Here is a 22,703-nt window from a genome sequence, read left to right on the forward strand (position 1 = left end):
TTTGAAGCAAAAAGTTGGCCATTTCAAAATTGGTAAAGTAATTATCCATTGTAATATTTTTATTCTTTTTTTTTTTTCTTATTTTTATGTTGTCATGCAGAATCCACACTCCTCCCAGCAATAGCAGAGTCATAAAAGTTCTTCCCCAGCAACAATACAGACAAAAAGACTGAGTATCACATGTAAACCTAGTACAGGCCTAAAAGGCCCCAGGTGCGTGAATATGGGGTAGTCCCAAAAAAAGGTTGTTATACTGAAATGTCTGTAACATAAAAATATATGAATAACTGGAAATTACTAACAACTATATACCTGAGGATTACCTAGATTTTCAAAATTCTAACTAAAGTACTTTTACAGAAAATAGAAAACAAGTAACCTGGCAGGCCTGCGAGGCCCCAGGTATGCGTTCTAGGGTTAACTGAGAATATCTTATTGAATGTGAAAGACAATGTTTACTGAAAGTGCTAATGCTTTATACAGAGTAATATTAATGTTTTATAGGAAGTAATGCTTTTGTGTTATCTAAATGCAACGTTTAAGTACCAAATGCCTCCCACAAAGGGAAGAAGAGTTCACCTGTTGATGTGCATGTCCAAAAATATTTTGCATGTTTTCCTGTAATATCTGTTTTACTCTGTTCCAGCCCAAGGACATGCTGTGTTTAATGGGGGGTATGCGTGGTGCGCCTGAGGGTTCAGTCGCCACAGAGGTACTGCACCTCATCCAGCGGTGTGGTAGCCCACTCTCAGGTAAGGATGGGGCACTATCCAGGACTCTAACACCAGCATCCAACACCTCACCACTCCAGTTAGGGCATCTGGGCGTACCCTACGGGAGGATGTCCTCATCCCTGTCTGGAGGGGGCAACTAGGTAGAGGGTGTGGGTGGAGCCAGTAGTTAGGGGAGGAGCTAATTAGGAGGGAAAGTGAAGGAGATTCTGAGGGGAGGGAGATAGAGTGAGACATGCTGAGAAGGAGCTCCCTGGGAGAGGGAGCAAGAAAGTGGAGAGGCTGAAGAGAGTAGAGAGAAGCTTCAGAAGCAAGAAGGGGTCCTAGGGGCACGGGTAGTGAGCAATCCACCAGTGGGGCCCGCATCCATGCTGACCATTGCCAGGTGGAGGGACCAGGTTGCAGTGGGGAACCGGCCCCCAAGACTAGTGAAGAACTACAAGGCTCAGCTAGCCAGCCAGAGGCTGTGGTATCTGTAAGTGTCATAGTCATATCCACACACATTCGCTGAAAAGGCAGCCACATAGTCCCAGGGGACTAGAGAGACGCCACCTGACAAGATACTGGGCTGCTGGCTTGGGATACTGTGTATGAAGGCGCAGGGCAGGAGAGGTGAGAACCAGTGCTGTGAGATGGCCAAGAAAGGAACATAAGAGAGAAGTCCTGGAGAAGTGTACCCCAAATCATCTGGGGGTTGGCTGGACCACAGACCCAGAGGACACAGCACACAGCTGGAGACAGTAATCTGCAGAACTGTACGTAAAGCGTTGAAAACTGCACCCAGCTGTGTCCTCTGAATTATTCCTGCATCACTGGCCCTGCACCAGCACATCCATCATCACAATTAACACCTATATCTGCCCGTGGAGAGCTGAAACATCTTAGCTGCGTCACCAACTGCCCCAGTGGATCTGAACTGCAGCGTCGGACATATTGACCGAGTATCACGGGTAGCGTCACGAACAATATCCCTCATAAACTTTATTCTCCTTTCAATTTATTGACTCTTATTAGACGCTCCGGGTCACTGCTGCCGTGACCACATCCCTTTAAGAACCAGCCCGGTACCGAGTATCCCCACGGCCCTGGGGGGCGCTCTATGTACTCCTTCTAGCCTCCTCTCTCAAAACTAGTCCAGCTCCTAGTCTCCTCTCTACAGATTCCTCTGTACCGCTCCTAGTTCCCGGTCTCGCTCCTAGTTTCTCCTCTCCTAGTCTCCACTGTTCTGCTCCTAGTCTCCTCTGTGCCTCTCCTAGTCTCCTCTGTGCCACTCTTAGTTTTCCCTCTCCTGCTCGCAGTTTCCACTCTGTATCGCTTAGTTTCCCCTCTCAAAGTCTCCTCTGTGCCGCTCCTAGTTTTCCCTCTCCCGCTCCTAAGTTTTTCCTCTCCTGCCCAAATTTCCCCTTTCTCGCACCTAGTTTCCCCTCTTCCACTCCTGGTTTCCCCTTTCCTAGTTTCTCCTCTCCCGCTCCTGGTTTCCCCTTTCCTAGTTTCTCCTCTCCCGCTCCTAAGTTTCCCCTTTCCTAGTTTCTCCTCTCCCGCTCCTAAGTTTCCCCTTTCCTAGTTTCCCCTCTCCCGCTCCTGGTTTAACCTTTCCTAGTTTCTCCTCTCCCGCTCCTGGTTTCCCCTTTCCTAGTTTCTCCTCTCCTGCTCCTAAGTTTCCCCTTTCCTAGTTTCTCCTCTCCCGCTCCTAAGTTTCCCCTTTCCTAGTTTCTCCTCTCCCGCTCCTGGTTTCTCCTTTCCTAGTTTCTCCTCTCCCACTCCTAGTTTCCCCTTTCCTAGTTTCCCTTCTCCTAGTTTCCCCTCTCCCGCTCCTAGTTTCCCCTCTCTGGCTCCTAGTTTCCCCTCTCCCCACTCCTGGTTTCCCCTCTCCCAGTTTCCCCTCTCCCAGTTTCCCCTCTCCCACTCCTGGTTTCCCCTTTCCTAGTTTCCCCTCTCCTAGTTTCCCCTCTCCCGCTCCTAGTTTCCCCTCTCTGGCTCCTAGTTTCCCCTCTCCCCACTCCTGGTTTCCCCTCTCCCAGTTTCCCCTCTCCCACTCCTGGTTTCCCCTTTCCTAGTTTCCCCTCTCCTAGTTTCCCCTCTCCCGCTCCTAGTTTCCCCTCTCTGGCTCCTAGTTTCCCCTCTCTGGCTCCTAGTTTCCCCTCTCCCCACTCCTGGTTTCCCCTCTCCCAGTTTCCCCTCTCCCACTCCTGGTTTCCCCTTTCCTAGTTTCCCTTCTCCTAGTTTCTCCTCTCCGGCTCCTAGTTTCCCCTCTCCCACTCCTAGTTTCCCCTCTCTTGCTCCTAGTTTCCCCTCTCTCACTCCTGGTTTCCCCTCTCCCAGTTTCCCCTCTCCCACTCCTGGTTTCCCCTCTCTCACTCCTGGTTTCCCCTCTCCCAGTTTCCCCTCTCCCACTCCTGGTTTCCCCTTTCCTAGTTTCCCCTCTCTTAGTTTCTCCTCTCCGGCTCCTAGTTTCCCCTCTCCCGCTCCTAAGTTTCCCCTTTCCTAGTTTCTCCTCTCCCGCTCCTGGCTTCCCCTTTCCTAGTTTCTCCTCTCCCACTCCTGGTTTCCCCTTTCCTAGTTTCTCCTCTCCCACTCCTAAGTTTCCCCTTTCCTAGTTTCCCCTCTCCCACTCCTGGTTTCCCCTTTCCTAGTTTCTCCTCTCCCACTCCTAAGTTTCCCCTTTCCTAGTTTCTCCTCTCCCGCCCCTAGTTTCCCCTTTCTCGCACCTAGTTTACCCTTTCCTAGTTTCTCCTCTCCCGCCCCTAGTTTCCCCTCTCCCACTCCTGGTTTCCTATTTCCTAGTTTCCCTTCTCCTAGTTTCCCCTCTCTGGCTCCTAGTTTCCCCTCTCCCCACTCCTGGTTTCCCCTCTCCCAGTTTCCCCTCTCCCACTCCTGGTTTCCCCTTTCCTAGTTTCCCTTCTCCTAGTTTCTCCTCTCCGGCTCCTAGTTTCCCCTCTCCCACTCCTAGTTTCCCCTCTCTTGCTCCTAGTTTCCCCTCTCTCACTCCTGGTTTCCCCTCTCCCAGTTTCCCCTCTCCCACTCCTGGTTTCCCCTCTCTCACTCCTGGTTTCCCCTCTCCCAGTTTCCCCTCTCCCACTCCTGGTTTCCCCTTTCCTAGTTTCCCCTCTCTTAGTTTCTCCTCTCCGGCTCCTAGTTTCCCCTCTCCCGCTCCTAAGTTTCCCCTTTCCTAGTTTCTCCTCTCCCGCTCCTGGCTTCCCCTTTCCTAGTTTCTCCTCTCCCACTCCTGGTTTCCCCTTTCCTAGTTTCTCCTCTCCCACTCCTAAGTTTCCCCTTTCCTAGTTTCCCCTCTCCCACTCCTGGTTTCCCCTTTCCTAGTTTCTCCTCTCCCACTCCTAAGTTTCCCCTTTCCTAGTTTCTCCTCTCCCGCCCCTAGTTTCCCCTTTCTCGCACCTAGTTTACCCTTTCCTAGTTTCTCCTCTCCCGCCCCTAGTTTCCCCTCTCCCACTCCTGGTTTCCCCTTTCCTAGTTTCCCTTCTCCTAGTTTCCCCTCTCTGGCTCCTAGTTTCCCCTCTCCCACTCCTAGTTTCCCCTCTCCCACTCCTGGTTTCCCCTCTCCCAGTTTCCCCTCTCCTAGTTTCTCCTCTCCGGCTCCTAGTTTCTCCTCTCCCGCCCCTAGTTCCCCTTTCTCGCACCTAGTTTCCCCTCTCCCACTCCTGGTTTCCCCTTTCCTAGTTTCCCTTCTAGTTTCCCCTCTCCCACTCCTAGTTTCCCCTCTCCCACTCCTGGTTTCCCCTCTCCCAGTTTCCCCTCTCCCAGTTTCCCCTCTCCCACTCCTGGTTTCCCCTTTCCTAGTTTCCCCTCTCCTAGTTTCTCCTCTCCGGCTCCTAGTTTCTCCTCTCCGGCTCCTAGTTTCCTCTCCCCACTTCCAGTCACCTCTGTCCTCTTCCCTCTAGATTACTCTGGAATCTGCCTATCTACATGTAGAACTAAGGGATCTCCAAGGGAATTTCCATGCACTGCTCCTGACGGCATCGATCTGGAGGCCGTCATACACATCACTGTTTGCCGATCCTGCCAATATCTGCTGACTTCGCCGACTGTAGTCTAATGTGTATGGTAGCTAAACCAATGGGACAAGGAGGAAATCAGAGGGGATGCCTTCCCCAAATAATAGCCTTATGTCTGTGCCTCATTAATCTGTGGACTAGTCACTGTGCATAGAGGTAATGCACTGCTGTGGGGTCCGGAGGTTGCATGGCCCCCTCCTCTTTTGGGATCTTGTTCTGCATTGGGAATGGTGTTTAGAACATGACAGAGTAAAACCAGAGAACAAGGTTGTGTCCTGGAGATGGAGGAGGATGGCGGAAAGAGTTAAGGCAATTAACCCATGACAACACTTCTTATAATGTCCTGCTGGGTCCAAATCACTGTCTATGTCACTGTTCACACTTAGCTACAGCTACTCCTTCCCTGCAGGAAACAAATTTTGTTACATATAAAATATAACAAGAAGTGTTGTCATGGGGTTACAGGATTAAGGACTTTGTGTCTGCAACTGAAAACCCTAAGACTGAACAATGAGATGGAACCTAAAGTATGTGTACATGGAGTATACAGCATAGTATATAGCACCCAGATATTCCGGCACGTTCTCATCTCATGGTAACATATCTCATTCTGACCAGCACCTCCGAACAAGGAGTGGACAGGACCTAGCTGCTGTGACTGCATTATGGACATCATCTGCAGGAAGCCATTGCTCAGGAGCAGGACCAGTGACAATGCTAACAGTAAAGGCTTTACTGGCCCCTGCTGGTTAACAGTGGGAATGCAGTTTGATATTTGTCTCTTGCTGGTTTTTATTGCCCCCTAGCTGCACAGAAGGTTTATGATAATTTGATGAGTCTCAATCAGGATTTCTGAAACTATTTTCTTTCGGGGACCCAGTCAAAAGAAATATTGTGGCTGCCCACATGGGGCGCAGCATTTGTTTTATAAAGATTTGAGAACATTTGTCATTTTGAGGTGTTGGTGTTTAGGAGTTTAGGTGAGGTTAGGATAGTTGGGCTGGAGGGATAATGGAATAGTCAGGGATGAAGGTAAATATTGGATACAATTGTGAAAAGTTACAGTGGGTTTAGGATGGGAGTTTGGGTTAAGGTATTGGGGCTAGAGTAACGCACCTGCTTCCCAGCACGTGACTGCAAGGGTTAATCCATCTCCTCTCAGTTCAGCATTCAGCCTCTGTCCTATGCTACAATGGGAGCATAACTCACACCCTGACACAGGCCACACACCCGCTCATACACGCTGCCACCATTCACTGAACACATGGGCGATGAGTCCCGAAAATACTACTAATACTGTCTGCCAATCAGCAGGGTCACACACTCTAAGGCTATGGATTCTTTAGAGCATACAAGGTTCAAACGTATTAAAGTTTTAAGCTTTCATAGAAAAGGTACAGTACTTACAATAAAAGATATAAAAATATGGGAATAAAAAGTGACATACAAATATCCAAACAGTAATAAAAATAAAGGGAGAAAACTTACAGAAATATCTAAACTTTGCAGTCTGCTTTCTGCTCCCTGAGGGGGGAATGAATATGGACTGGCTCACATCAGCTTGGCTGCCCCTCAGTCTGTGAACAGGTTTCTATGTGTAAAGGCCTAATTTATAGAGTCAACCTGGAGGTCAAATTTCTAGACCAGCCTCTCATGTTAATAGTCAGAAGGTGTGAAATGTTTCCACTTGTGTGTGGTCAGGACATCCCCTTGGGGTGAGACTAGGAAGCCTGTCTTTTCTCAGGATAACATAGGTCATGACCTTTGTCACGGATCCCAGGGAGGATATCTTTATCATCCCCTCAGCTCACACTAATGTGTCATGAACCGGGGTTGTTTGGTTGCCCAGCTCTTTCTGAAGGGGATTTATCTATATCCCACTTCCGGTTTGGAACTTGCAGAGGACGTGACAGTACGTTATACAGCAAGGAGACACAAAGCTAGTAACTTTATATATTTTACTCCAAAGCATAGGCAGTGTTTACAAAAGGGTAAAAAGGATATTATAAAAGAAGACAAGTATCGTATGTACAGTACAATTACAAATAAAAAGGGATTAACGGAAGAAAAAAACACAGTTCCTTATATCATTTCAGCTCACGGCAGACCATGTGGTTCGGGGGAGGGTCGAGACATCAAGATGCATTACAGAGCGTCTCTCAGGTAGCTTCAAAGTCAAAAGCTAGTGAAAACTGAGCTCTCTGGGTCTTATACCCTTGGTCGTGACATCACTGAATGGGCAGTGCGATGGAATGCACTCCTACTTTCTCAGAGGGAATCAGAGTTATGGAACATTCATATCCCCCTATAGCTCCAGGATGCAACCTCGTATAGTGACGACTGAATTACCATTGACCTTGTTTTGTGACTAGCATTCTATTAAGAGCAAACATGACCTGGCTGTCCACCGTGAGTACGCAGTAATTTGTTTCTCGGATACCAAGGGTACAGGAAATTGGAGAACGCACTGGGTGATGACGTGGCCAATGCACATACCAAATATATAACTTTCGTATCTCTGTCACTAATTGGGGTCAAGTTATGCCTTACTATTAGGTTTGTATATTAACAAAAGAGCACATGGTTTCAGACAAGCTGGTTTTCTGCACACTACTCCATTCGAGGGGGGGGGGGGGTGTTATACAGAGTCCCACACTGGAGTTTCAAGATACAGCTGTATTCAGGGGGAGGGAGTTGCCTGCAGACCAAGAGAGAAGAGCTTCCTAGGCAGAGTTAAGAGGGGGGTCGGAAAAGCCCACAACATGTGTCTGTGCCATGCGTGATAATAGACAATTGAATATATCATGTGCCTGACAACCTTTGTGAAGAGCTACAGCCTAGAACAGATGCTAAGTTACTGCTGGTCATACATCCATAAATATACATATTCCACACCTCCCTCCTTATGAATGTGCATGGGGTTGACTTACAGGTCAGCTCCCGAGCACGTATCTGGTTCTGCCCCACCATGGTGAGATAGGCCATCAGCATTGCCATGATCGACTCCTTTCTTATGCTGAATTGTGAAATCATATTACTGTAATATCAGACTCCATCTAAGCAATTTCCTGTTGTCCTCAACTACTCTGTTGAGCCAACTCAATGGGTTATGATCTGTGATCACGGTGAAGTTGCGCCCATAGAGGTCTGGCTGCAGCTTCCGCAGAGCCGACACAATTGCCAAACATTCCTTTTCAATGGTGGCATAAGCCACTTCTCTGGGCAGGAGTTTCCTACTTAGGCACAGAATTGGGTGCTCCTCACCTTGCTGGTTTACCTGGCTGAGAACCGCACCTAGCCCATAGGTGCTGGCATCTGTCTGCACTACAAACCGGCGAGTGAAATCTGGGGCCTGCAGGACGGGTGAACTAACCAATGCCGACTTTAGGGCAGAAAATGATTCCTCACACTGAGGACTCCAGGAGACAATTTTGGGAAGTTTCTTCCTGGTCAGATCAGTTAACGGTTTGACCAGAGAACTGTAGTTTGGTATAAACCTCCTATAGTAGCCAGCCGTACCCAGGAAGGACAGTACCTGCTTCTTGGTTCGTGGGGTGGGCCAGGCTGTAATGGCTTCTACCTTCCATGGCTCAGGTTTTAGCAGTCCTCCCCCCACCCGGTGTCCTGGGTATTGTACTTCCTGCATGGCTACCTGACACTTCCCTGGCTTAACAGTAAGACCTGCAGTTTTAAGCATTGGCAACACCTGAGAAAGATGTACGAGGTGTTCCTCCCAAGAATCACTAAAAATGCCTATGTCGACAAGATAAGAGACGGCAAAACCATCACATCCTTCCAATAAGTGATTGACCAACCTGTGGAAGGTGGCAAAGGTATTCTTCATACCAAAGGGCATCACCAGAAACTCAAACAGACCAAATAGCGTTATAAAGGCAGACCTCTCCTGAGCTTCTCTGGTCAGGGGTATCTCCAGTATCCCCTACTCAGGTCCATGATGGTGAGGTACGATGCTCTAGCTAGCTGCTCTAACAGCTCATCTATCCTCAGCATGGGGTAGACCTCACATGAAGTCAATACATTTAATTTCCTGTAGTCTACACAGAACCGGGTAGTACGGTCCTTTTTTGGGACAAGAACCACAGGCGAGGCCCTGGCACTCTGGGAGTTTTGTATCACCTTGAGTTTCAGCATCTCCTCTCCCTGTTCCCTCATGTGTGCCTTCACCTCTGCTGACACCCGGTATGCAGACTGCCGTACTGGGGGTTAGTACCAGTGTCCACATGGTGAACTGCTAAGTGCATCCTCCCAGGCTCCCCTGTGAAGACTTCGGTGAACTCGCTGAGCGCCCCCATCAGCTCAGACCTCTGACTGTGGGATAGCTCAGGGTTAAACTGCTGACTCCAGGGACTCCATGTACTGAGTCCCGGCCCCCACATCTAGTAACAGATCAGCCTCCCCCTCTTCAGGCCGGCTACAGACAGGTAAGACACAGGCCTCCCTGTCATGATGAGCCTTCAGCATATTCACATGAAATAATTTCTGACGCTTTGCATGCTCATCTAGTGTCACCACATATTTAATATCATTTAGCCTCTTATGTACAGTGTATGGTCCCTCCCATGCGGCCTGCATTTTATTCTGTAACATAGGGACCAACACACAAACCTTCTGCCCCTCCTCGTAGGCCCTCAGTCTGGCATTACGGGCGTACCAGACCTTCTGGTTGATTTGGGCCTGGGTCACGTTCTCATGGGCCAGGTTGCTCAGTTTTTGCATTCTCTCCCTGAGCCGCAGTACATATTCAACCACTGAGACGCCCGTAGTTTTGCGGTTGTCCTCCCAACAGTCCTTAATCACATCAAGTGGCCCCCTGACCCTCTGTGGTGAAATGTGTGTATGTATATATATATATATATATATATACACACGCACTAGCTACTGAACCCGTTCTACGCCCGGGTGGCGAGCATTCATATTGGCATTTGGTCCCCATCCTGTCATGTGCTGCTTTGATCCTGCGCCTCCATCCTGTCATGTGCTGCTCCCATCCTGCGCCCCCGTTTTGTGATGTGGTGCTGCCATCCTACGTCCCCATCCTGCCATGTGCTGCTGCCATCCTGCGCCCCCGTTTTGTGATGTGGTGCTGCCATCCTACGTCCCCATCCTGCCATGTGCTGCTGCCATCCTGCGCCCCCATCCTGCCATGTGCTGCTGCCATCCTACGTCCCCATCCTGCCATGGGCTGCTGCCATCCTACGTCCCCATCCTGCCATGTGCTGCTGCCATCCTACGTCCCCATCCTGCCATGTGCTGCTGCCATCCTGCGCCCCCATCCTGCCATGTGCTGCTGCCATCCTACTTCCACATCCTGCCATGTGCTGCTGCCATCCTGCGCCCCCATCCTGCCATGTGCTGCTGCCATCCTACGTCCCCATCCTGTCATGTGCTGTTCCCATCCTGCGCCCCCGTTTTAATCAGTGATGGCAAAAGACACTGTGGCGGTATTGAGTCGAAAGTGGCTGCCTTGCTCCACAGACATGTGTTATATATTCTTTAGAAAGTTACTAGGTAGCTTTGCTGACGCATTGTATAGTGTAGATATTCTTACACATGCTCCTGATATCTGTAACAAAATCATTAATGTGTGCGGAAAGGCCACGACATCATGAGAGGGCGGGATTGTGACGCAGTAATCGGCGCCTGCGCAGTCCGCGCTGCAGTGTATCTTCAGATGTATGTAAGTAACGTCATGAGGGCGGGATCGTGTCCACCTTGTCCCCACGGCCCGATTCCAGCCCATAAATGTCCCCCTGCTCCCTGAATCGGCACCTGCGCAGTCCGCGCTTTCCGGCGCCATTTTCTTGAAGACACACTGCAGTATCCAAGAAAATGGCGCCAGAAAGCGCGGAAGTAATAGCTGTGGCATGAACTGCCACGTCGTGAGGGAGGGATCGTGTCCACCGTCTCCCCACACCACCTGATTCCGGCTCATAAATGTCCCCCTACTCCTGGAATCGGTGCATGCGCAGTCCGCGCTTTCCGGCGCCATTTTCTTGAAGACACACTGTAGTATGTATTCAAGAAAATGGCGCCGGAAAGCGTGGACTGCGCAGGCGCCGATTCCGGGAGCAGGGGGACATTCATGCGTCGGAATGAGGGGGTGTAAGTAATTGCTGTGGCATGACCTGCTGCAACGTCATGAAGGCGGGATCGTGTCCCCACGTCCCCCGATTCCGGGAGCAGGGGGACATTTATGGGCCGGAATCAGGGGGCGTGGGGACACTGTGGGGGTGGAAACTAAGTGATATGGGCGGGATTGTGACACAGATTTCGGCGCCAGCGCAGTCTGTGCTTTCCGGGGCCATTTTTTCTTGAATACGGACTCTGTGTCTACAATCTAATGCTAGGAGCGTCTCGCTTGCGCAGTCTATAAAGGCTTCGGACAGAGTGACGCTCCTACGGTTATATTATAGATAAGAGTCCAAAAAGTCAGAGGCAGCACACCATTGCAAATAAATTTCAAAAAGTGTTCAGGTTTTAATAGCCCATCATGGAGATATATATATATATATATATATATGTGTGTGTGCAGTATACTATGTATAGATTTATTGTGTCACTGGCAATAACTTAACATCTGTCTTGAAAAGCTGCATGTCGCACCCGGGTGTTTATATGTATTTTCCTGGGACAAGTGGAATTCTGTCTCCAATCTCACCAGGGGGTCCTGCTGGAAGCCGAGAAGAAAGGTAACATTTGGCATCTCCTAGCTCTTGGAAGAGAGATGTTAATTACGGCCTGATAGTATCTCTGGGAGAGCTGTTGCACAAAGGATCTCAAGAGAAAATAATATATTCATTGGGGGGCGCGGCTGTGGTCCAATCAAAAACCAAACAATTATGATATTAACTGGAGGGGCTGGTCTAGAAACCTGACCTCCAGACCAAAGTTATAAATTAGACCTGTATTCAGAGAATCGTATTCACATGTGAGGGCAGCCTCAGATGCTGATGTGTTCCACCAACTCCATTCACCCCCCCTCAGGGAGCAGAAAGCAAACTACCAGTTAGATGATTTCTGTAAGTTTTCTCCTGTTATTTTATACTGTTTTGCATAAGTTGTATGTCTTTTTATTATCATATTTTTATACCTTTTCTTACTGTAAGCACTGACCCTTTTGTTATTAAAGTATAAAACTTTAACAAGTTGAACCTTAAATGTTCTAAAAGAATCCATAGCCTAAGGTGTGTGAGCCTTATGAGTGGCAGACATTATTAGTATTAATATTTCCGGGACTCATCGCCCGTGTATTCGGTAAGTGGTGGCAGCATGTATGAGCGGGTGTGTGGCCTGGGTCGGTGTGTAACTTATGCTCCCATTACAGCATAGGACAGAGGTTGGATGCTGGACTGAGAGTGGGGAGATAGATTAACCCTTGCAGGCACAACCCAAGTCACAAGCTGAGAGTGGGCACGTGACGAATTAGTTACACCATGGAGTGGGGATCCGTGACACCCTCCTCGCATAAACCAGTTCAAAGGGGGAGAATCCTGTAGACGCCTGGGGTACCTCTCTGTAGGCAAACAACAGATGGGGAGGTACCTCTCCCAGTCTCCACCAGCATTTTCAGCATTTGTTTTAATATTCCGTTAAAATGCTCGCAGAGTCCGTTGGTTTGGGGATGATAGGCGCTGACCACAAAATGTTGCACTTGTATTTTCTCGCTGACAAACTACACACGATCGACAGTAATTGGCAATATCTGTCCCCATCTTGGGCCAATAGAAGTTGTGTGTCAGGCGAGCTTTAGTCTTTTCTATTCCAAAGTGTCCGGCCAGAGGAATCTAATTCCCAATAATTGTTCCCTAAGTGGATAAGGAATGACCAGCCGCTTTTCACAGTCCCAAGATTCTGTAGTATCCGTGGGGATAGCCTCTGTATACAGTCTGCCCTGGTCCCAGTATACTTTCTCTGTCAGAAGCAGCAGGGGGTTGGTCTGCAAGACATCTGAGCCCCTCCAGACTGACATCTGTCCGCAGGGCCTCCTGGAAGCTCTGTCAGTCTGCAGACCCTGGCCTAGTGTGACTGCCAGGCCCTGGTCTGAAGCTGAGTCTTCAGTGTCTGTTATCAGGGACCTTGTTGGGTCTGCCATGTGAGGAGGCTTCAGGGCCACAGTATGGGCCTCCTGTCCTGGCAGTTCTGTCAGACTCATCCTCTATAATCTCTGGGCCTGAGTCTGAGCCGCAGCCTGACTCCGGGTCACAGCTGCCACATACGTACAGCCCTGTGTATTGGGACATTTTCCCTCCTCACACGGGATCTCAGGTGGGTTGCTTTCTTCCACCTTCTCTGTAGCATTTACTTGCAAGGGAGGAACATAGTGGGACACCATCCTCCCCAGGTCCGTGCCTAGCAACACATTGGTGGGAATAGCCTCTGATACCCCCACTTCCCTCAGTCCTTTCCCTGCTCCCAGGTACACACGGGCCATGGGCACGGCAGGGCTGACCCCTCCAATCCCGGTTATAGTCATAGTCTTTCCTGGTATGATATCGGCAGGGGTTATCATAGCTGGACGCACCAGGGTCACCTCTGCCCCAGTGTCCCTGAGACCAATGGTGACTTTATTGCCAACAGTGACAGATTGACAGTTCTCATTAGCCCTCGCATCAGAGCCGGCCACAAAGAGGACAGACGGTGGGGACACAGACGGCTTTGTGGTGGTAGTTGGACGTTTCTCCCTATCAGGGCAAACAGCGCTAACATGTCCCACTTTGTTGCAGGAGAAGCACCGGCGTGCATCGCCTAGAGAATGTCTATTCCCCGGGGCCCCATAGAAGGTGGGCTTGGACATCACTGGTGATCGGCCGGCAGAGGGAGAAGGGTCCCCGTTTGGCTTACCTCCCCTCCAGCTGAATCCCGATGGCTTCCGCACCTCAGGCATCCTGTTAGCCACATAGCAGTCCGCAATCCTTGCAGCCTGATCCGCAGTTTGTGGATCCCGATCACACACAAATTGTCATACATCTGTTAAGTCCTCAAAACTGTTAAGAGAAAGTTCCCTGATCCACTGGTGGAACGTGGTCCTCAAGGAGCTCACAACATCCGCATAGCTGTCAGTGGATCCACGATGTAGGTTCCGGAACTTTCTCTGATAGACTTCTGGTGTTAGGTTGTATTTCCTGATCAGGGCCTCTTTTATGGCCTCATAGTTCCCATCTAGCTCTGGTGAGAGGTTAGCAAAAACTTCCAGGGCTTTGCCTCTCAACCCTGGGGTTAGATACTGCGCCCACTGGGTAGATGGTATTTCCTGCAGGTTTCTTCAAACCCCCGAAGGAAAGTATCCAAGTCCGTATCCTTCTCCATCACAGGGAAGTTTTCCACACGTGGTCTCCTTGGATTTATGTCATGGGAGGGGGTTAGCTGAGGACTGTTACCCCTTTCTATTTTAGCCATCTGAAGCTGGAAAGCTCTCTCCTCCCGGCTTACTGCAGTCTCTCTCTACTCCCGGCGTTCTGCAGCTTCTCTCTTGGCCCGATCCTGGCATTCTGCAGCAGCAGCCTGTTGGTACTGTAGGATAAGCTGCAGGCGCAGATTGGGATGACTTGTTCACAGCTGTTGTAAGTCCATTTGTAAAGCAAAGACCATAGGCTCCTCAGCACTGGCATTACTGGCAACTCCAGAAGGTATCTCAGATGCAAGAGCTGGCATTGCTGGGTCTCTCTGAGGTGGTGTCTCTCCTTGGCCAGATGCTTCAGCACTTCGCTCCATGTCCTGCTCGACCATGGCAAGTACCAGCAGTTCCTTGGATTTGTCGGCTGTCTATTCCTCTCTGCTCACAGAGGTCGGTCAGAGCCTCTTTGCTCTGCTTCTTGAACTGAGCTGCCATATCGATGAACAGCCTTTGCCAAAATTAAAGAAAAACGGGGAGAGGAAACTGTTTGCCAGTATGTCCAAGTAAGCACTGAGTTGAACCTTGTAGAACTGGTGCACTCCTCGCAAGGATACCAATTCTTTAGTACAGGGAATAATTGCTTAAACCATGCACTAATGCTCTAATAATATTATTTTTATATATAGCACCATTGATTCCATGGTGCTGTACATGAGAAGGGGTTACATACAAATTACAGGTATCACTTACTGTAAGCAAACTAACAATGACAGACTGATACAGAGGGACGAGGACCCTGCCCTTGGGGACTTACATTCTACAGGATTATGGGGGAGGAGACAGTAGGTTGAGGGTTGCAGAAGCTCCGGTGGTGGTCAGGCGGTAGCTCCAGTGGTGGTGAGGAGGCAGCGGGGTCAGTGCAGGCTGTAGGCTTTCCTGAAGAGATGGGTTTTCAGGTTCCGTCTGAAGGATCCGAATGTAGCTGATAGACGTGTTGGGGCAAAGAATTCCAGAGGATGGGGGATATTCTGGAGAAATTTTGGAGGCGGTTGGATGAGGAGCGAATAAGTGTGGAGAGAAGGAGGTCTTGGGAGGACCTATCCCACCACTCTGCCACCAATTTATCACGTACCTGCTTCTCAGCACATGACTTGGGGTTGTGCCTGTAAGGGTTAATCTATCTCCCCTCTCTCAGTCCAACATTCAACCTCTGTCCTATGCTGTAATGGGAGCATAAATCACACACCGACCCAGGCCACACACCCGCTCATACACGCTGCCACCACTCACAGAACACATGGGCGATGAGTCCCGGAAATATTACTACTACTGTCTGCCAATCATAAGACACACACACTTTAAGGCTATGGATTCTTTAGAGCACACAAGGCTCAGACCTATTAAAGTTTTAAGCTTTAATAGAAAAGGTACAATGCTTACAATAAAAGATATAAAAATACGGGAATAAAAAGTGACATACAAATATGCAAAACAGTTATAAAAATACAGGGAGAAAGCTTACAGAAATATCTAAACTTTGTAGTCTGCTTTCTGCTCCCTGAGGGGGGGATGGATATGGACTGGCTCACATCAGCTTGGCTGCCCCTCAATGTGTGAACAGGTTTCTATGTGTAAAGGCCTAATTTATAGTCAACCTGGAGGTCAAATTTCTAGACCAGCCTGTCAGGTTAATATTCTAATCCTTGGTTTGTTGCAGGACCCTGGCTATTTTACCAATGAATACATTATTTTTCTTTGAACACTGTTTGTGTGACCTTTCTCATAGTAAATGGTGTCATGCTGCAATTGGCGTGTCTCTTCAAAAGGAGTCAGAAGGTGTCAAATGTTTCCACTTCTGTGTGTTCAGTACAACCCCCTGGGGTGAGACTATGAAGCCTGTTTTTTTCAGGATAACAAAGGTACCTTCACACTGAACAACTTAACGAGAATGACAGCGATCCGTGACGTTGCAGCGTCCTGGATAGCGATATCGTTGTGTTTGACACGCAGCAGCGATCAGGATCCCGCTGTGACATCGTTGGTCGGAGCTAGAAGGCCAGCACCTTATTTCGTCGCTGGCTCACCCGCTGACATCGCTGAGTCGGCGTGTGTGACACCGATCCAGCGATGTGTTCACTGGTAACCAGGGTAAACATCGGGTTACTAAGCGCAGGGCCGCGCTTAGTAACCCAATATTTACCCTGGTTACCATTGTAAATGTAAAAAAACCCAAACACTACATACTTACATTCCTGTCGCGTCCCCCGGCGTCCGCTTCCCTGCACTGTGTCAGCGCCGGCCGGCCGTAAAGCACAGCACAGCGGTGGCGTCACCGCTCTGCTTTCCGGCCAGCGCTTACACAGTGCAGGGAAGCGGACGCCGGGGGAAGCGACAGGAATGTAAGTATGTAGTGTTTGGGTTTTTTTACATTTACAATGGTAACCAGGGTAAACATCGGGTTACTAAGCGCGGCCCTGCGCTTAGTAACCCGATGTTTACCCTGGTTACCCGGGGACTTCGGCATCGTTGGTCGCTGGAGAGCGGTCTGTGTGACAGCTCTCCAGCGACCACACAACGACGAAACAGCGACGCTGCAGCGATCGGCATCGTTGTCTATATCTCTGCAGCGTCGCTTCATGTGACGGTACCTTAAGTCATGACCTATTGTGAAGAGCTGCAGCCTAGAACAGATGCTAAGTTACTGCTGGTCATACATCCATACATATACATATTCCACTTGTGGTTAGGAGTAGTGATGAGCAAGTATACTCGTTGCTCGGGTGGTCTCCGAGTATTTGTGAGTGCTCGGAGATTTATTTTTTGTTGGCGCAGCTGCATGATTTACGGCAGCTAGCCAGCCTGAGTACATATGGGAGTTGCCTGGTTATTAGGGATACTCGCTCATCACTAGTTAGGAGTTTAGGTGAGGTTAGGATAGTTGGGCTGGAGGGATTATGGAGTCGTCAGGGATGAAGGTAAATATCGGATACAATTGTGAAAAGTTACAGTGGGTTTAGGATGGGAGTTTGGGTTAAAGTATTGGGGGCTAGTATTGAGGTTAAAAGGAACCTGTCACCCCCAAAATCGAATGTGAGCTAAGCCCACCAGCATCAGGGCTTATCTACAGCATTCTGTAATGCTGTAGATAAGCCCCCGATGTATCCTAAAAGATGAGAAAAAGAGGTTAGATTATACTCACCCAGGGGCAGTCCCGGTACGATGGGCGTCGCGGTCCGGGGCCTCCCATATTCTTACGATGACGTCCTCTTCTTGTCTTCACGCTGCGGCTCCGACGCAGGCGTACTTTGTCCTGTTGAGGGCAGAGCAGAGTACTGCAGTGCGCAGGCGCTGGGCCTCTCTGACCTTTCCCGGCGCCTGCACACTACAGTACTTTGCTCTGCCCTCAACAGGACAAAGTACGCCTGCGCCGGAGCCACAACATGAAGGCAAGAAGAGGACGTCATCGTAAGAAGATGGGAGGCCCCGGACCGGACCGCGACGCCCATTGTACCGGGACCGCCCCTGGGTGAGTATAATATAACCTCTTTTTCTCATCTTTTAGGATACATCGGGGGCTTATCTACAGCATTACAGAATGCATTACAGAATGCTGCAGATAAGCCCCTGATGCCGGTGGGCTTAGCTCACCTTCGATTTTGGGGGTGACAGGTTCCCTTTAAATGAAGGGGATATTGGAGAATTAAGTTTTTTTCTGATGCTGTGGTTCAGGTACCGTAGTGGGTACGTTCCAGAACTCAAATGGGTGATATACTCTCATATTTATCTCACATGCTTCATCATCAATTTTTCAATGCTGCATATAGACTATGGGCAGGGTGACGGACTTTGTCATGGGAGTCACTGTGGCCCCTGGATGCTATTCTTGGAGCTGATTGACAGGTTATGTCATGGAGTCACTGTGGCCCTTGCATGCTGACTGCGGGAGAAGGGTGATGGACTATGTCATGGAGTCACTGTGGCCCCTGCATGCTATTCTTGGAGCTGAATGACAGGTTAGGTCATGGAGTCACTGTGGCCCCTCCATGCTGACTGTGGGAGAAGGATGATGGACTATGTCATGGAGTCACTGTGGCACCTGCGTTATGTGAAGGAGTCACTGAAGCCCCTGAAAAATATGGCAAGGTATACTCTGTATACTGCATATATTTACGTCCCACTTTCCAATTATCACAAGTTGGGAGAAATACATTCACCCCATCCCAATGCTTTATGGCACAGGTAGTCAGGGTATGCTGGGAGCTGTAGTTCAGTTAGTAGAATATACATTAGTATCTCTAGTGAAGAACACAGGAGGCAGAAAGGGAATAGAAAACACAATCTTTATGGTCCACATTACAGTCATCAGGGTGGCAGGTGCTGCTTCAAGTTTAAGGCAAGATTTATATAAATATCAGTTTTTGTGCTTGATCTTTTCAAGAAAAAAAAGAAGAGGAGATTGCAGGATCCCTCATTTACATCCATAATGAGAAGGGAATGACTCACTACACCCAGTGAGGAATGCATCTGAAAAAAAGAGTCCATGATGGTGGCCGGGCCCAGACAGAAGGCACTGACCCCCATTGTCACTGTTGTGCATGTGATTGGTACCAGTTGGGGGGTAACAACATAATAAGCAGGATACAGAATGTTGTAAAATACAGAAGCTGGTGTGGAAATGTAACATGTGCCAAGTAACAGTTATCTCACAACTAACACCCAGATGGCAACCGTCTCTTTATAATCTCTGTACAAAGCTAAAATTGTGGCAGAAAAATGAAAAACACACCGGGCAGCGACATGACAACTGAAGCTGCAGCAAGATTACACCCTTGCACTTACAATAGAAATTGTGCATGAAAACTGGGAAAGTGAGAAAAGAAATTAGTCCAACTTTTACCCCCAAAAAGTCAAATTGTGCAAAATTGTAGCATGTGTAACCTAACAAGCAGAAGACATAACCTTTAAGCATCGACAATACACAGGTTTCTCCATCAGTAGTGATTGTAGTCACCAATTAATGTAATGTTACATGTGGCATGTCTGCGTCCCCCATTGCTGTCCCGTTTATAAATTATAAGATGATACATTGGTGACTGCTCAGTTTACCAGCATAATGGGCCATATTAACGGTGGAAAAAACTCAAATTATCCATTGAAATCAGTGATTTAACAATAACTGGTGAGAGAAAGCAATCAGGATGTAATTTTTTTTGCAAATTAGATCAAAATACAGGTGAAATACAAACCTGTCTTCACAATGACTTGTGCATCAAGCATCAAGACCCCGAACTCTAGTCCATTCATGTCATTTATACAGGGCTAGGACAGAAATAAAGGACCGTCCCCAATAAAAGGCAGTGGTCCTATAATATAATGTTAGTTAGGAAGGGATAAGTTTCAGCCCAGTTTTCTAAACTACTACCTGCATTTTTTTTTTTTAAGGAAACTGTCGTTTTTTTCCACATTGAATCAATGAAATACATATTGCACAATGAGAATTAAAAATCATTAAAAAAAAACTATAAAAAAATAATAGGGGCATTGTCTGCCACTTTTGTAACATGTTGGGAAACTAACACGATTGGTGCATTGATTTCTGCAATTTCCTATAAAAAGTTTCAAAAGATTTTCGTTAAGAAAAATATTCCAAAAATTCTCACCCCCACACCAAAATAATAAAAAAAAGGGACCAAAAATACTCCCATTACCGGTGAAACAGTCCATAGAGCCATACAGGCTTCTTGCATATATAAAAACAAACAAACAAACAGAATTGCAACAAAAGCATCATATAAGAGCAAGAAGTTTAGAAATTTAGTGCAAATCAGTAAAGACCCCAAAACGTAGAGCCCATAACTCCACCTCAAAGTACTATTCACCCCATTAAATAACCATATAGCCAGTCCTATACAGCATCCAGACCAGTGACTCTCAACCACTGTCCTCAATAGCGATAAACCCATCGAATCTGCACAAAAAGCCGTAAACAATTCAATATTCCCCCTTCTCCCCGGCAGCGACCTTTTCCACCCCTCGCATTGCATGTCCCTCCCTTTTGTACAAAAAGAAGAAAAAAAAATCTCATATTTTGGTTTTCTCTGAATGAATCCATTTCAGTAACAGGAAGGAAATGATATAAAACATAGTAACGATTCCTCAGGACGCAGCAACACGGGCGATATCAGCAGGAGAAAAGACGAGAGCACGTCGCAGCGACCAGCGCCAGACGAAGGGAAGAGACGGAGCCCCGGGATTAAGTGCAACATCCGCTCCGTCTGTCCAAGACATAAAATATGTGACAGTGTTTACTACAAAAGTCAATAAAAAATACAGGACCGTGATAAAACGGCAGCAGGATGCGGATCTGACCACCCCAGAGCAGCAGCGGTGACCTCGTCCTCAATGGCGAGCGTACACGGGTCATCCATCCAACAAGGGAACATTGGGGGCGACCGCAAAAAGTCAAGACCCCCACAGAAACCATGAAACACGAACAGCTGCTTCTTCTTCTTTAAGGCAACGAGTCTGTAAGAAGGTGCATGGGCCCCATCTTATTGCTTGTGGAGAGTGCAGGACCCCGATACGGCCAAACACGTCATATCCAACCCAAAGGGTCCACATCCCGGAGAAGAGTCGGGGGATGGTGTCATAGAGGCAGAAGCCATCAGGAATTGCAGGTTTTCCAATCTCTCAGACGTCCATCACTTGGACTCAGTCGCTCTGTACTCGGTTTCACCAGAAGACACTTGTGAAATGCGGCGAGTGGAGCCCCAGAGTTTCCTGGTGAATTGTCCTGTCCTCAACTACAGAGAAAAACAAGATCAGAAATCATAACATGTTCTAGAAAAAGGAGGATGGAGCCGAAAGCATCATAACTTGTATTATACCCCATACTGCACTCACTATTCTGCTGGTGCAGTCACTGTGTACATACATTACATTACTGATCCTGAGTTACATCCTGTATTATACTCCAGAGCTGCACTCACTATTCTGCTGGTGCAGTCACTGTGTACATACATTACATTACTGATCCTGAGTTACATCCTGTATTATACCCCAGAGCTACACTCACTATTCTGCTGGTGCAGTCACTGTGTACATACATTACATTACTGATCCTGAGTTACCTCCTGTATTATACTCCAGAGCTGCACTCACTATTCTGCTGGTGCAGTCACTGTGTACATACATTACATTACTGATCCCGAGTTACATCCTGTATTATACCCCAGAGCTGCACTCACTATTCTGCTGGTGCAGTCACTGTGTACATACATTACATTACTGATCCTGAGTTCCATCCTGTATTATACTACAGAGCTGCACTCACTATTCTGCTGGTGCAGTCACTGTGTACATACATTACTGATCCTGAGTTACATCCTGTATTATACCCCAGAGCTGCACTCACTATTCTGCTGGTGCAGTCACTATGTACATACATTACATTACTGATCCTGAGTTACCTCCTGTATTATACTCCAGAGCTGCACTCACTATTCTGCTGGTGCAGTCACTGTGTACATACATTACATTACTGATCCTGAGTTACATCCTGTATTATACCCCAGAGCTACACTCACTATTCTGCTGGTGCACTCACTATTCTACTGGTGCAGTCACTGTGTACATACATTACATTACTGATCCTGAGTTACCTCCTGTATTATACTCCAGAGCTGCACTCACTATTCTGCTGGTGCAGTCACGGTGTACATACATTAGATTACTGATCCTAAGTTACCTCCTGTATTATACCCCAGAGCTGCACTCACTATTCTGCTGGTGCAGTCACTGTGTACATACATTACATTACTGATCCTGAGTTACATTCTGTATTATACTCCAGAGCTGCACTCACTATTCTGCTGGTGCAGTCACTGTGTACATACATTACTGATCCTGAGTTCCATCCTGTATTATACTCCAGAGCTGCACTCACTATTCTGCTGGTGCAGTCACTGTGTACATACATTACATTACTGATCCTGAGTTCCATCCTGTATTATACTACAGAGCTGCACTCACTATTCTGCTGGTGCAGTCACTGTGTACATACATTACATTACTGATCCTGAGTTACCTCCTGTATTATACCCCAGAGCTGCACTCACTATTCTGCTGGTGCAGTCACTGTGTACATACATTACATTACTGATCCTGAGTTACATCCTGTATTATACTCCAGAGCTGCACTCACTATTCTGCTGGTGCAGTCACTGTGTACATACATTACATTACTGATCCTGAGTTACATCCTGTATTATACCCCAGAGCTACACTCACTATTCTGCTGGTGCAGTCACTGTGTACATACATTACATTACTGATCCTGAGTTACCTCCTGTATTATACTCCAGAGCTGCACTCACTATTCTGCTGGTGCAGTCACTGTGTACATACATTACATTACTGATCCCGAGTTACATCCTGTATTATACCCCAGAGCTGCACTCACTATTCTGCTGGTGCAGTCACTGTGTACATACATTACATTACTGATCCTGAGTTCCATCCTGTATTATACTACAGAGCTGCACTCACTATTCTGCTGGTGCAGTCACTGTGTACATACATTACTGATCCTGAGTTACATCCTGTATT

The 22,703-nt window shown here is 48.0% G+C and overlaps 1 protein-coding gene across 3 annotated transcripts in view; it reads right to left on the reverse strand.

Annotated features, from left to right (window-relative positions):
- Positions 1-18,417: 18,417 nt before the first annotated feature.
- Positions 18,418-22,703, reverse strand: part of NBEAL2 (neurobeachin like 2) — a 149,219-nt gene continuing 144,933 nt past the window's right edge. For all 3 annotated transcript variants that reach the window (XM_077267882.1, XM_077267881.1, XM_077267880.1), the window contains one exon: positions 18,418-20,899. In XM_077267882.1, the coding sequence (XP_077123997.1) occupies positions 20,798-20,899 (102 nt within the window). In that variant the 3' untranslated portion in view covers positions 18,418-20,797. The remainder of the gene's footprint in view (positions 20,900-22,703) is intronic.

This window comes from Ranitomeya variabilis, chromosome 6, assembly GCF_051348905.1.
Source record: "Ranitomeya variabilis isolate aRanVar5 chromosome 6, aRanVar5.hap1, whole genome shotgun sequence".
NCBI classification, from domain to species: Eukaryota; Metazoa; Chordata; class Amphibia; order Anura; family Dendrobatidae; genus Ranitomeya; species Ranitomeya variabilis.